Raw genomic sequence first — 15913 nt, forward strand, 5'->3', positions numbered from 1 at the left:
GGAAAATAATGAACTTTATCACAATATGCTAATATTTTCAGAAGGACCTGTATACCCAATCTTCCATTTTTATCTAAAATTCTAAAAATAGTTGCTAATCAAGTGTGTGAGCATTTACACCAATTATCTGTTTGAAGAGTTTTAGTCAGGTTTCAGGGCTCCTCATTGCAAGGAAACAGCACTAGTGAACGTTACTAAAGATATTCTCATGGCCTCAGATAACAAGTACAGATAATGTGTCTGTACTTGTTCTGTTAAATCTCTGCTGCATTTGATACAGTCAATCAAAATATTCTCATAGAAAGGCTGGAGTATGCTGTAGGGATCAGGGGAACAGCGCTAGGCTGGTTTAAATCTTATTTGTGACAGATTCCAGTTTGTTCATGTAAATGATAAATCATCTTCAAACTCCAGGGTTAATTGTGGAGTACCACAGGGTTCAGTGCTTGGGCCAATTCTCTTTACTATATATATGCTTCCAATAGGTAAAATTATCAGGCAACATAGAATACATTTTCACTGTTACGCTGATGATACTCAGCTTTACTTATCCATGAATCCTGATGAGCCCAACCAGTTAGATAGACTACAGGCATGTCTTGAAGACATAAAAATTTGGATAACTTTAAATTTTCTGCTTGTAAATTTAGACAAGACAGAAGTTGTCGTCTGTGGACCGGAATCTTCGAAAAAGAAACTGCTTAATCAATCAATTAATGTGAACGGCTTTAAATGGACCTCGGTTAATAAAGTAAAACATTTTGGTGTTATTTTTGACAAGGACATATCATTTCAATCTGACATTAAACAGTTCTCTAGGATTTCATTCTTTCCCCTTCTGGAATACTGCCAAAATTAGAAAAATTCTATCCAAACGTGATACTGAAAAACTAGTCCATGCATTTGTTACTTCAAGGCTGGACAATTGTAATTCTTTACTATCAGGATATCCACAAAAAAATCTAAAATTCTGTAGAGGTATGATGAAAATTAAAGAGAGAGATCAATATTCCTCCTATTTTAGATTCCCTTCATTGTGTTCCTGTAATATCCAGGTTAGAATAAAAAAAAATCTCCTCGCATATTAAGCCCCTAATGATCTAGCTAAACTTGAAGTTTTCTATGTCATTATTTAGCTTGGCCAGCATTTGTTCATGACGACGCTATTTCCAACAAGTTTTTAATAATTGGGGCAGAGGTGGATTTCCATAATCTGAGGTCTACTCTGGCAGCCGCGACCATACCCACCTGCATCACTGTGCTTTGGTGTTTTGATATATTAGGCATCGTTTGATCCCCTAATAATCATAGTCTTGGTGACACGGGTATCCCCACAACCAGCAATTTCTCAATGTCGAAGTACTGTTTTCCAAAAAGGAAAAATTTATTTACATTCCCAAATTGCATGTATAAAGGTTCCTGGTTCTTTTTTACATTTCCAGCAAAGGTTATTGGTAAATAAAATCTATGCAATATCTTATAGTATCCTCAATAATTGCCTGTCTCCCTCTCTGAAGGCTTTTTTTCTTGTCAAGCAGGTCCTTCAGGTCACTGGTGATCCAAGGTTTGTTATTGGGGAAGCATCTCATGGTTCTGGCGGGGATTGTGTTATCCACACAGAAGTTTATATAGTTGGTTACACACTCAGTCATGGCATTGATGTCCTTTCCATGAGGCTGGCACAGTGCGTCCCGGTCTGTAGCCTTAAAGCAACCTCTTTAGCTTCCCGTGACCATTTTCTCACAGTCCTCTTTATTACAGGTTGTCTCTGAACAAAGGGCTTATATTTCGAGCAGAGAAAAACAAGATTGTGATTGGGGCTTTGGCTCGGATCTCCTGCCCAGGGGGGCAGGTTTGTGGTTCCTCCCACCCGCTATGGCATATTTTTATGGAGAAACCATGTATACACAAGCACGCTCACACTCAGACCCACAGGTGATTAGATTTAGGTGTTAACAGATACACAGATGTTCTCTATTGAGCCGCAGTTACCACTAAATACATCTTGCATTCATTAGTCACGTGCACTTTTTGGTAACAATGCTGTTATTATATATGTTTCTGGAGGTGTAGAACCAATCTTCTAGGATGTAATCTTATAACCTCTTCATCCTTCTCTTTCCTCCATTCTTTTCTCCATCTCCACCTTTTTTCTTTTTGCCCCACTTCTCTCTTTCCTGCTTCTTATTTCTTCCTTTTTGTTTCCGTTTCCTTGTCCATAACAATTGAAATAATCCCAAAGCAGTTTCTAATAAAGTTTATGTTATAAATATCAAGCAGAGCATTAAAGCGTTAGCCATAATGCTCCACTTGTGAAAGTAAATCTGTTGGGCATCTTCTTGGTACTCAGACAATTCTGAGCGCTATTCTGCCAAACAGAACATAGTTTAAAAAAATAACAAAAATAATAAATAAAGTTGTTACTGCTAATTATGAAATAAAGAAATTCCCCCTCATTCACGTGAATTTTTTGGTTATGTTTTAATGCGTTCTATGTGTACATTTCCTTTAAAACAAGCTAATTCTGATGGTGTGGGTTTAAGTAACTGGTGTTCAGTGCATAAAGACAGGGAACTTTTGCAAGCTAATGCGTCAAAGTTGACAACCTTCTTGCTCATTGGGGATAAGTCCAACACTTGTTCTGGCTTAGCCAAGCTGAGCCCAAGCCCCAAAGTACCGGTGGGGGTGGGTTCCCCAGATCTCCCTTATCAATTTGACGGTTTCCCTCTTTTTGTGATGTGCCATTTCATCAAGATTATTTTAACCAACAAATTGTTTGAAAAGCAGTTTTAAAGAGAACCTACAATGTCTTTGTTAATGTTTACTGTATCAGTAAAAGTGAAATGGCTTTGTGCCTATAGAACAATGCTGAGGAACAAAAACTGATTTCTAAATCTCAAAATAAGCATTTATTGATTCATTTGTTCTCATACAGCCTTTGCTGATTTGAATGACTTAAACATCAACTAGAGATGGCCATTGCAGAACACATTTTAGACTCAGGAAGAATTGTCTGGTTTATTAGACTCATTTCTTTGCATTAACAGCCATATGACCATTGTCACCTTATTGCTAACTGTTACGTTAGTCAAATCTACCAAAAGAGGACGAGAAAGAAGTTCATGCAATGTGTTAACACTTAACTCAACTCTAAGCACGATTGTAATGTACTGTCACTCTGATTACTGGTAAACACGAAATCTTTATAGGGGTGTTAGGCATCCTGGACAGAAAACTCCAACCCCAGGATCCAAGGTGAAACAGAATTCTGATGGCCTCAGTCAGTTGATGGGGATTCCTGGGCCTCCCGATTGACTAAAACAGGCAAAAGAAATGGTATTGTTAGAGTTTTCTTTTTAAATCTAATTGTTTCATTAAAGAAAAAATATTCTCCAGATGCAGAGATATAAAGTGATTTATTACAGTTATGTAACGATGGAATGTCTGTTACCTTCCTCTCTTGCTTTCATACGGGCAACGAAGTTGTAGCTCTTATTCCTTCTATAGTTCTCATAAGGATCATCTAAAGACACACCAACACCTTTGTACTGGTCCCATTTATCCCTGATATCTCCCCCTTTGATAGGGTCCTGGATACCTTGTTCTTTGGCCCCCAAGCCACCAGAACCACTCCAGCCTAAAGCCAACATGACAATTAAGTCACAGAGGAAACTGTTAAAGCGTTCAGAAGAGAAAAGCTGCATACTGCAAACATTAGTCAGAAGAATGTGAATGTAGTTGGTACAATAGTAAACAAAAATGAATGAGCATACCCATCTTTAATAATAGTTGGTGCCCCTTGTTCTCCTCTCCTAATCTGGTATCTGCAGACAGTTTAGACGAGGAACTGCCCAACACTGCAGTCGAGCTGTAGTGAGAAGCTGAGATTGGCATCTACATTTTTTGTAGTGCATATTGTGGAGAAAATGTATCATGACAGCCATGGAACTCACGAAGGTGAAGAACTCCGGGATTTGGGACCACGACGGGGCTTAGTTGGAGAATTCGAGTGGGATCTGGATCTGGAGCCAGAACGACTTCGAGAAGACCTGGACCTACTCCTGGACCTGAAGGCAGTCAGATTAGATAGATATGCTGTTTAGGGAGAAAACCAGCAGAGTACTTTCAGGTGAAAACAACATAGGACACCACATTAAATATTCTGTTTTCATCTATTCGATGAATTTCACCTCAATTTCCCCACTGTGGTTCAATAAAGGACATTTCTATTTTATTTCCCATATAAGTCAAGTGTGTTTTATTTATTTATTTATTTAACATAATGATCAACATAAAAAAGGAAATCTTAGAGAGTCATAATGCAGGCTTCAGCACATAGTTTATTCTCCTGTATTTAAACCACACTAAAATCATATTGCCTCTGATAAATAAAAATGATAACTAATGAGGTATAATTATGTAAATGAATCATGACAAAAACCTTTGCAAAGTTGCATTTGAGCGAAATAATGGTACCATAAAAAAGTATTTTAGAGTTCCATTATTAATGTGTTACTGTTCAAAGTATACAAATTATTTTAATATCTTTCCTCATAATCACTGAAAAGCATTCCTTTAACTGTAAGTTCAGAATTACCAGTTTTAACTGTACCTATGACATGCTATGCTACTTTTCTTAGCTTGCAGTTACCAGGCCCCTCGCTCATTTTTAAATGCATTTGTTTGCAAGGTGGCCTTGTGTTTTTTTTTTTACAAACAGAATAAAGTTTTTTACTAATCTTGATTACTAAAAAAGTCCCTTAGTTTATTGCAAAAAAGAAGATACAAATCTGATATGAAGCTTACCATTAGCTGTGCTGGAGGCCAATATTTCTCACAGTGTCAAGAAATAAAATCTCTTGTCACCGTAGACCAGAAATGCTGCCTTGCAAACAATTTAAAAATGAAGGGGGCTATTTCTTTGTTTATTTTTACGGTGGTTATGTTTAAAGCATTTCTGGGGCTCATGGCAATAGTTCAGACTTTGATACCAGACTAAGTCATGCTGACATAGCAGCTGGATCGCACTTTATGACAGACTGAATTTAAATTTAACAAGACCTTCCTACAATACTAATTGGCAGTTATGTAAGTGTTGTGCCATGCTAGTAGAATGAACCACAATATACTTTATTCCTGGTGGTGCTGCTATAGGATTAAATATATGTTTGCAGATTGTTTTAAGACAGAAGCAGTGGATTTAAAGTCTGCTTTGTTTCTGAATAAATGTACTGAGCTTTATCTGGAAAACTGCTTATATTTTACCCCTGTTAAAAAACTGGTGACCCCTCAGTTCTGAATATCAAATTTAGTTTTAGAAGAATTGGTAAAAAAAAAACTGAGGATATATCTATTTAAATAATATAGTTTAAAATGATCTGTCTGGGTTTAGGAAGAAGCACAGTACAATCACTGCTGCCACTAAGGTCATTAATGACATTATAGAGGCCTTGGATGATTGGAGAAAATTGTGCTGGCCTTTTCATTGACCTTTCTACAACCTTTGACACTGTTGATCACAACATTTTGTGCCAGAAACTGTGTGACATGAGCTTTACGGGCCATCCTCTGTGTTTTCTTTCAATAATCATCTGTCACACTGACAACAGTGTGTTCGTATCAAAAGATATACTCCAGGGGCCTCGTGTACAAAGCGTACTTGCACACAAAAATCTTATGGCGTGATGTTTTACGTTGAACTTGGCATGTACAAAAATGAACGCTGCGTGAAAGTATGTGTAAATCCATGCAAACTTTTGACCTGCCGTGAAAATGTGCGATACTCACACAAACCTTTTCAGTCGACAATAATAAACTACAGAGAACAAAACCTTACCTAAATCCACTCAAATATGACTCCATTCAGTTTATTTAATATATGGATCATTAAACCTGATGTTTTTCCATGACTTTGAGCTTTTTGGTGTAAACCGGAGTGATGAAAGTGAATCACATTTAGCTTCATACAATGACGTAACACACCTCAGAAAAAGATGGAAACAACTTCAGTCGGATGCAAACTGTAAAACTTCCTTTGTTTCTGTCACCTGTAGATGTTAGATGCTCTTTGGTCTGTGCGCCAAGGAGCATAAAATGTATGTGAATCATCTAGGGGACACTTTCGTTCTCACTGAAAAAGAAAACTGTTTGGAATCAACAGATTCATTCCTTAGAAGTCAGGTTTGATAATTCATAAGGTGGACAAGCTGGAGAAAATGACATGTCTATAAATAGCTGCAAAACGTTGTGCGGTATTGTGGAGCGATGGCGGGAGAAAACGTTTTATTCAGAGATCGTACTGATCTGCTGGGACATGATGATGCATGGCTTATTATCCGGTTTAGATTGGCCTGGACAATTATTTTGGAGCTCTGCATAGAATGTTACAGACGGAAACTAGGAGGAACCGTGCGACGCCAGTTCCAGTTCCAATTCTCACTACGCTGCAGTGCTTTACTGGTGCTTTTCAGAGGGAGCTGACTGACAGGTCGGGTATTTAACAGTCATCCCACCCATACTGCTATAAGGGCACCTGCTGTAAGTGAAAATGCTTTTATGAAATGAATTCAATATATATGCAGCCTATTTGTGATGTGAAAATGTGTCTCACTAATGCAAGGGTACAATGGCCTCAACTCCTGATTCCTTTATACTATCAAAATAATTATACTACTTATACTAATTTGCATATGTATTTAGAGGCGGGGACCAGGCGGACCGAGGGCCACGTGCAGCTACGTCAAATCCACCACAAGTTCCGATGTATAAAGGCTTCGTGTGCGGTGACATATCTACGCAGTTTCATACATCTGAATTTTTTTGTGCGCAGCAAGTTTCAGAATTTCTCCCTACCGCCAATGTTTAGAATGAAAGCCGCATGCTGTCATACATGAGGCCCCTGGGCTTTTAAATATTATTGATGGTGTACCTCAAAGGTCAGTGTTTGGACACACACTGTTTAGTTTTTATATAAATGTTGTGGGTCAATACACACAGGCTTCTGTCCATCTGTATGCTGATGATACCATTGTTTATTGTTGTGCTTGCACTGTGGCTTTTGCATCTGCAGTTTGAATTTGATGTCATCCACTAACAACTAGAACAGCTCTGTCTGAAACAGAATGCAAATAAAACCAAGGTGATGTTTTCTGGCAAAAATAGAGTCCCTCCTATTTTACCTTAAATCGTGTCCTCAAAAGGTTCCTCTATTAAACTTGCGTCCTCCTACAAATAGCTTGGTCAAATAATAGATGAAAACCTAAGTTTTCAAGCTCACACTGATAATCCAGATGGAGATCTACATATCATAACTGGATGCAGATATCTTGGCCCTCATTGCAGTTTGTATTTTTGAGTTAGTTGGTTATCACCGTCTGCTTTCATTGGTACATTGTGTTACAGTCTAGAGTCCCAGAATAACTCCCTGTATAAATAAAGGTTTATTAATTACAATAATAATAATAGGATAAATATTGCTGCTTAGTGAGAACTAGCGGCATTCGTTTTTTTTTTCAGTCCATTGATGATGTCCTGTAAGGTTAAAAGGTCATTAATAAATTAAAATGCATAAAAACACTATAAAAATAATTTGTGGTCAGTTTTAAAAAGCATAAATGAAGCATTGATCAGGCTCAAATCAGATGGACTGCTGATGGAAACTAAGCTAATGGCTTAATTTAGCACATTTACTGGTGTCAGCCATGTTTATAAATGTTGCACTGTCCTATCAAAAAAAAATAATCAAATAATGAATCCGATGGTGAAACAGATACTTTGCATATAGATAGGGCCTCTGTTCTGCTCAGTGGTATCAAAGACATAGCTGAAAATGGTTCAATAGCTTTGAAAGATAAAAGAGCATGGTAAATGCTCTATGCTACTGTCCATGAGAGTAGAAATCAAAATTAAAACTAGTTATAAATATGGCCGGTTTAGAAGCTGCCATCTGCAGGTAATTCTTAGAAGAACTCTGATCCTTGACCTAATGTTGTTAATTACCACTGATATACATCAATCCACTCCAAGGTTTCAATAATGTTGGTGATCAGTTTCTAAACATGAGTGTCGGATGTGTGTGCAATGCGGGTTTTCAGACCTGGATCGTGAGTAGGAGCGGGAGCGGCTGCGGGAGTGAGATGAATTGGATTGTGACCTGGACGACTTTGAGGAGTGTGAGCTTGAGCGAGAAGATGATCTCCTTCTGCTGCGAGAGCGACTCCTAGAGCGACTACCTCCATGACTGCTAAAAGAGAGAGAAAAAAAAAGGAAAAAATCGAGAAGATAAATGTTTGACAGGAAGAGAAGATAAACTATCTTTGACAGATGTCAAGATTAGTAAAGTTTTTTAAACCTAAGTTAATTATAGGTGTTTTCAAGAAACATCTCCATTAGAGCTAGTTATCTGTAACCTGAACAGTTCAACTCTGTTCCGACAGATAAAGATCAAATGTCAGTCTACGCTCTCACTGCGCGAGAATAAAAACAGGTAGAACAAATACATTCAAGTTCAGAAAAGACTCACCTATTCCTTTTCTCCTGTTCCTTTTTTCTTCTAGCTCTCATCTTGGCCCTGAAGAACTCGTACAGGCCATTTTGCTCCCAACCTTCACTGAAGAGAAACAAACCAAAGTTGGCGGTAAATTCTATTTCAAAGTTTGGCATTCTTATTCGTATACACCATTCATATTTTCATATAATTCAAACTGCTTAACTGAACTGCATTTTACCTAAAGCACCCCATTATGTTTCAGGAGGCAGACTGAAAGGATGAAATGAAAGGGGCTTAAAAGATTCCAATAGAAAAAGTCCCTAATCTACTCAATTGCACATGAGTATGTTATTTTTAATAATTGTACAATATTTACTTTTCTTGTGTTGCATTTTTCCTTTACTGTACAGTCTACTGAGACTTTTTATTATATTAGATGTGTTTATAGCTTGTAACATTTGTGAGTACCTGTTTGCTTCATTTTCTTGGACATGGCTGCTGACACCTGAATTTTCTGACTGTGGGACAATAATTTTTAACTCCCTACGTATCAAAGAAAATACAGAAGAGGGCAGCAATTTAATTTCTACCCCTTCACGAATTGATGTTCACAGTGTTAATGCCTCCTTGCGTGTGGCATTATACAATGTAGCCTCCTTTAAAAACGGTGGTCAGTCATAGGAAGATAAAAGTTGGAGATAAAATCCTGCTCTAGAGATCCTACTTAATCTAAAAAAAATAATCTACTGCTGTACGAAAAGACCCTTCGCTGAGCTAGAACAGCATATCTTTAATCATTAATAAAGCAGAATAAAAATGATCTAATATTTGTTTTTAGTACAGTGCTGCTGAGCCCTCCATTCCTGTATCTCTCAGCAGTAATGACTTCAACGGATTTTTAGAAATAAAATTGATTCATTTCATAATAAAATCGAACATGATTACTAGGTCAGTAAGTGAGACAGCATTGGGGGTCAGTGATCTCTGAACTGTTCTGATCAGTGGAGGTTTCTGAGTTATGAAAAATATAAGCTTCATCTAAACCTTTAACTTGTATGTTAGACCCAAACCTAAGTTATTTAGGAAAGTCCCCTTTGATTAGAGCCCCCATTTATTATGATAATCTATCTTTAGTAAACGGATGTGTACGACACGCTTTTAAAAGGTAGCTGCAGTTCATGTTGATGATAAATTTGGTTCACCATTAAGGTTAATTGTGGAGGACCCCGGGGTTCAGAGCAGCCAATGCTCTTTACTACACATACATTACTCACAAAAACATAGAATTATTTGGCTTTCAGGTAAAATTCATGGAAAACGTAAAACGTTCATGCTACAGTAATATCATATCATGAAAGTAGGGCGTTTAAGTAGAAGCATGCAATGGCAATTTCCTCATCTCAATTATTGAAACAACAGTGGCGGTTATACCACAACAAAAAATGACAGTGTCTTAATAACACGTCATGTTCCCTGGAGCATCAATTACATCTTGACAAAAACATTTCATGATGTTCACATGTCAACTTATTGTCTGCTGAGGCATGGCATCCCACTCTTCTTCAGAGGCTGCCCTCAGGTCATTGAGTTTCTTTGGTACAGAGTTACAAGCTTCTAGACAGCCACTCAGCTGATCCCATAGGTTTCTATGGGATTCACGTCTGGATAAAGTGCAGGCCACTACATGCTAAGGTAAATGGTTTTGAATGGACTAATATGACACTTGAGTGTCTTTAAATGTGTCTGGAGTAGTGTACAATTCATCATCTGCTTCTGCAGGTCCCTGTTCGCAATGAAGTGGTCATCAGTGGGATGTGGCCAAAAAACATCCACATCTCTAGCTTTCTGTGACTCTTCCAGTCTTTCTGTTGTAACCTGCAGATGATACTCTGTGACACTACGTTCAGTGACTACTTCGGTCTGAGAACATCCTGTTTGAAGCTTCACCATGGTGAGATATTGTTGATCAATTGTTAGGTATCGTCTTGGTCTCATGATGTCAAAATGTGGAAAGCAGCATGAGGAGGACTGTTTAAATGACCCAACACCTTTGACACTTTCAGTCATTTTCTCTGTACTCCTTTTTGCCCTTTGCAATCTTCCTCCATTGCTCATTACAGCACTTGACATCCACGTATCATTAGCGGAAGTGGGAGCGTTGTGCCACACAAACAACCACAGGGCTAGGACACAGTGCGCTGAACAGCTAAACAGACTTTAAACTTTCTTTATGAAGTAAATGAAAAACTGGGGCAAATGAAGGGCGATATAATTTTGGCAGGAGTTTTTAATCAGGTTTGGAATCCATTTATAGATCAAAGAAACTTATTGGTCCACCAATGCCTAAACATAAAGCTGCCATCCATATGTTAAGTAAGGACAATAGTTGAGTAGATATTTGCCAGTTGGCAAACCGCTGTAAAACAGAATATACATTTTTATATAAATGTCATAAGTCATAATTGAGAATTGCTGTTGCTGATATTAAATATCACTGAGCAAGTTGCATTTTGTAAAAACAAAGTTGTGATTATGAATATATAATTTAATATTTAATATTAATACTTTAATATTTTATCAAATAATATTTCAGTCTGTTAAGGGTTGTCCTGTGAATACCAGCCCAGTAAGGCGATGGTATTAGGACAAAATAAAAAGGTGTGAGACGAGCTCTGACATTATTGAACAGCATAAACTCTGCACACACATGGAATTAATTCACACAATTTCTTAAAATACAAGAATTTATTAACAAAAATAAGTCAACTCAAAGTCAAACATATTTCAATCAACAAACTCTTTACTAAACTAGAATAATCCAACTAAACTACCAAGCAGAATTAAAGAATAATGACAACTAATGGGCTATGTACAATATAAACAAGTTGATTAAAGATGATTGGAAATTATGACCAAAAGAGTGATGCAACATTACCATGCAATGTTTATGTTTGAGAACCAAGGATTATCTTGAAGAATCTGGAACTGAAGTTAAGTTAGTTTTGGAACCAACTTAGACAATAATCAGTACACCTTTAGACAACCCTTCACAATACAAGATCAGATAAAATATTATTTTAATAAAATAACATTTTAAAGAATGATCTGCTGAATAAAACCAACCTTCTGGATGACTAACTCTCAATTAGCTACCTTTATTTATTAAAATAATATTTAGGGAAATATTATTTCCTAGATTGGAAACTAACAAGCTTTCTGCTCCAGTAATAAAACTGGAACAAAGAATTGGTCAGGCCACGAGGCTTAGACCACAACTACTTTGAATGGAAAACTTTAAAAGTCCAACTTTTAACTCCTGGCTGATTTGGGATCAGCCACACAAAACCATGAACATGCACCTTGCTGATTGCATCCGCACTCCGCAATCAAGCTACACTTGCACAGCAAATCAAAAGCAGCTCAGCATAAAACACTTCCATCAGTATTGCAAGCAACAAATTACTACCTTGGATTAACTACTAGTGATTGTAAATCACCTTAACAATGCCTCGAACGAAATTACTTTGATGTCGACTTCTTCTCTTCAATGGCTTGAGGATGGGTCGTAGGTCTGAAGAAAATGTGCGGGGGGGTCTGAGTGTCACGCCTCCCTGATCAACTCAAAAACGGTAAACTTATCCGTCCAAAATGGGGAAAATATGAGGAACCATAGCAGTCGACTCAATCAACATGGAGGAAACTCATCTCCTTGGAAATTAAACCTCCATGAGATTTCACCTGCATGGTGTCGGCATGGTCTTCGATTGGTTAATGAATCTTCTGACCTTCTTGTATCACACAGAATTCCAGCTTTCAAGCTCTTCCGGGAATGGCCTTGTGGAGCAAAAGTTCGCCTCTCCAGATATGCGCCTCCGTTGCATCTGATGACGTCAGCTTTGATGTCCATCGCTGCCACAAATGCTGAGCTGCGCATGTCGAACTGCGCAGCTCAGTCGGTCTATGCGACCAAAAGGGATGACCCCAACAAAGCAATGGCTCTGTCTGACCATGCAGATATAGAGCCTGGGACTGATACAAATAATGATGCAGAGGGAGGAGACGGGGACTTAAAACATCACTGCTGTATAATAAGACATTTAACTTCTTTTAAAAGATGATGATCTGCAGCCCTTTTTTGAAATAAACACAGGTACTACACCAAAAGAAAATCAACTTAATAGGAAGCTTTAAAAGCCTTAATTAGGGGGAAAAATAAATCATATCATATGCGTCTAAGAAGGAGGAAGATTTGGGCAAGATTAAGGAACTGGAAACTTCTATAATGTCCCTTTTCCACTGGCTCGTTTTAGCCGGCGCGGCTCTTCACCACTCAGTTTCACTCTCCTCGGTACGGTAACTGTTGTGTTTCCACTGACCCCCCAACAGCTGAAGCCATGAGTGTAGAGCGCGGTGCTGCTATTAACGTTACCGTGTTACATTAATTCACATTAAAGTAATCTGTGTGAAATGATCAAAAATAAATAGAAAATAAAAACATAAATAAAGTATATACTAATAACGTTTGTATTATTATATATATGCAAGAATGTCTTATGTTTTTTATGCCTAAAATAATCCACTGGGATAATTATCTGGACCACAGTCCAGCCAGAACTTAGAAAATAAGGTTCGGGGGTTCTGATGTGAGGGGTTGTGGCAGGAGAAGCAGAGAGGAGAGATGCTGCTGTCTGGATGATGAATCTTCAACGTTTGCCTGAAGAAGTTACAATTTGGGCTTTATGAGAAAGTTTTTGTCTCAGCCATGGCAATAATGAGGACAAGGACTTAAAAGTGCAAAACTGTGGACTTATGACCTTTGAAGTTAGTTTTAAGTTGGATATTGCATATTCGTGGAGCGCAGATTCAGCGGACTCATCCTCCTGTTCGGCCCGATGCAGGCAGCCTGATTACAGGCGGCTGCTCTCTGCCTGCTCCCTCCTCCTGCAGACGCTGGTTTACTTAAGGACCGTATATAAACTTCCGAACCCGTTGTTTCATGGTGGTTTTGGTTTGTGTGTTTCAGGGGAAATGTTTGTGCCTCTGAACAGTTGATTTTATGTGTGATCAGCTGGTTTAAGATGTTATTAAATACAGCGCTCTGCCTGCATGTAATTCAGAAATCTGATTTGTCTTTTCTGTTCTATGGTTTATGATCTGTAAATGGTAAATCTACATGTCTGACCTGCTCCAACCACTGTGGTCCTTAATATTATTGTAGTTGCTCTCGAATTTTATTAACTTTTCCCTGCACTGTTTAAAAGAAAACCTCGTCATTCCTCCTCCTCCCACGGCCAATCAGTGAACAAGTCTGTTCACGTCACATGTAGTCCTGACTCCCCGGTCATACCTGCTCAGGAGCAGGGACCAAAAAAGTAGGTACCGGTACTGAAAAAACAGTAATGGAAACGCTCGCGAAGTGAGCCGAGTGGGGTCGAGTAGGGCCAAACCGAGCCAGTGGAAAAGGGGCATAAGAGTACAGGAAAAGGAACTGGCAGAAAGTGTTTTGGACCACAAATATCAAAACATTTGTAAACCTACGTTTGAATACCAGTAAATATAGAATAAGAAAGCAGAATATGCTTCACTTAGGTTGGCGACATCTTTTTATGAGGAAGGAGAAAAAAATTGGCAAACTGCTGGTCAAACAGTTAAAAAGGCAATTCTTGTCATTCTACCCCAGCTTTCAGATAGGGAGTGGATCGGTGACTGCGACCAAGAAAATTAATCAGCTCTTGTAACAATATCATGAGATATTGTTTACCTCAGACACATACCCCAAAAAGGAAGAATTTGCTGACTTTTTTAATAATCAGAATTTACTTAAACGTTCTCCTGAGCAAGCAGACTTGTTGGGCAGTCCCGTGACAGAGAATGCAATTAGGGAATGAGTATAGAGAACGAAAAATGGGAGATCACCTGGGTTAGACGGGTTTCCTAACGGGTTTTATAAGCGGTTTATATATATCTTGGCGCCAGTGTTAATTGAGGTTAATAATGAAACTTATATTCTACAGTTTCTTTCACTCACTTTTGATGAGGTCCTAATATCAGTCATATTGTTACTTTCATTTGTATAAAAACACTAGCAGAAATATAGGAGAAACACCCACTTCACTTACAGACACTTCTATTTAAAATACTTATTGCTCAGACTATTATGCCTTTTGGCCGTTCTGCTTATTAGTAACAGTGGGAGTATAACAAGCTGATGACAAATGAGATGTATTGTTTTGGTTAAGTGGACATCATCTACACTGCTTCATCACTTTTAAACTCAGAAACTGGACCCATATTGTCCTCCACTGCCTCAGCAATGCTGGCTTCGGGCATCGCTGAGTCAGCGCCTTGAGCCTGTGGCTCAAACAGATAAGGCTCGGGCTCACTGGGCTCCATAAAGCCTCCATAAACCTGCGGTGGTGAGAGGGGTGAAAAATCCTCCACCAGAAAAGAGCCATCAGTGACGAAACTACCTGCATCACTCTCATCCTCCTGACCACACCCCCACTGAACCCCCTCCACTCATCCCCACACTTGGCCGTGCCCCTCAGTGTCACTTGGCACAGACCACTTTGATGGCAATTTTTCAAAATTTGTCTGGGAGCGAGGTTATGCTTTCAAGTTCCACTTTCTTTAAAGTTAGACGTTAAAGAACAAGACAAATCTACAAAAGACAGCTGGAGATTTTGAACATTATGAAAATGGCTTGATTATTTTTTGCCTCCCAACATAAAATCCTGAGTAAATTAACAAAGTTAAAATAACATGGAGATGAACTCATTTTTTTGCAGTTCCCTTAAAACCAAAGCTTAGACATGTACCTGTTCCTGGGTCGATCATGTGAAGGAGGGCTGTAGAAAGCCTCCACAGCAGCTAGTAGCCGATCACTGGGTGGCATAGGAGGGGGTAGCCTGATATCCTTGGGGTCCAAAGGTTTATAATCATAGTCCTCAAGCTGTGCAGAGACAATACAAGTATTGTGAGTTATACAGACTTCAGTATTTTATTATATCAGATGACAAATTAAACTAGTGATAACTTATCAGGGGTTTTTAGCAAAATTCAGTATTTATTCAAACTCATCAGTTAGCTTGGGAGAAACTTTACACAAAGATCTTTCTCACCCATTTGCCTTAAACTACAACAACAATAGAAGGAATAGATGTGAGAACCTTAATTAGTGGGCCTTGCTTTCAGAATCAGACTGATTTTAACTAAACTTTCTACCCAAATTATTTTAAATAAGTCGCTTCTGGAAGAAATCTCAAAGACCCGGACTGGAACGCCATCCCATGCAGACCAAAAGCTACAGCCAAAACAGTGAACACCATTCAAAACCTTATCAAGAGGTTCTGGGTTACAGGTGAAGTTTTTGTAGTCTTTACAGTAGTGGTAAAGTATGTAAGAACACGTACAGACCAATTGCAT

At 38.4% G+C, this 15913-nt stretch overlaps 1 protein-coding gene across 3 annotated transcripts in view; it reads right to left on the reverse strand.

Moving 5' to 3' along the window:
* Positions 1–2896: 2896 nt before the first annotated feature.
* Positions 2897–15913, reverse strand: part of LOC124874391 (calcium homeostasis endoplasmic reticulum protein) — a 30174-nt gene continuing 17157 nt past the window's right edge. For 2 of the 3 annotated variants that reach the window (XM_047375734.1, XM_047375736.1), the window contains 7 exons: positions 15307–15440; positions 8522–8608; positions 8096–8242; positions 3954–4067; positions 3774–3868; positions 3452–3637; positions 2897–3315 (listed from right to left, as the gene is read on the reverse strand). In XM_047375734.1, coding sequence (XP_047231690.1) covers positions 3278–3315; positions 3452–3637; positions 3774–3868; positions 3954–4067; positions 8096–8242; positions 8522–8608; positions 15307–15440 — 801 coding nt within the window. In that variant the 3' untranslated portion in view covers positions 2897–3277. The remainder of the gene's footprint in view (positions 3316–3451; positions 3638–3773; positions 3869–3953; positions 4068–8095; positions 8243–8521; positions 8609–15306; positions 15441–15913) is intronic. The other variant, XM_047375735.1, reaches the window with a different exon arrangement.

This window comes from Girardinichthys multiradiatus, chromosome 9, assembly GCF_021462225.1.
Source record: "Girardinichthys multiradiatus isolate DD_20200921_A chromosome 9, DD_fGirMul_XY1, whole genome shotgun sequence".
Classification (NCBI taxonomy): Eukaryota; Metazoa; Chordata; class Actinopteri; order Cyprinodontiformes; family Goodeidae; genus Girardinichthys; species Girardinichthys multiradiatus.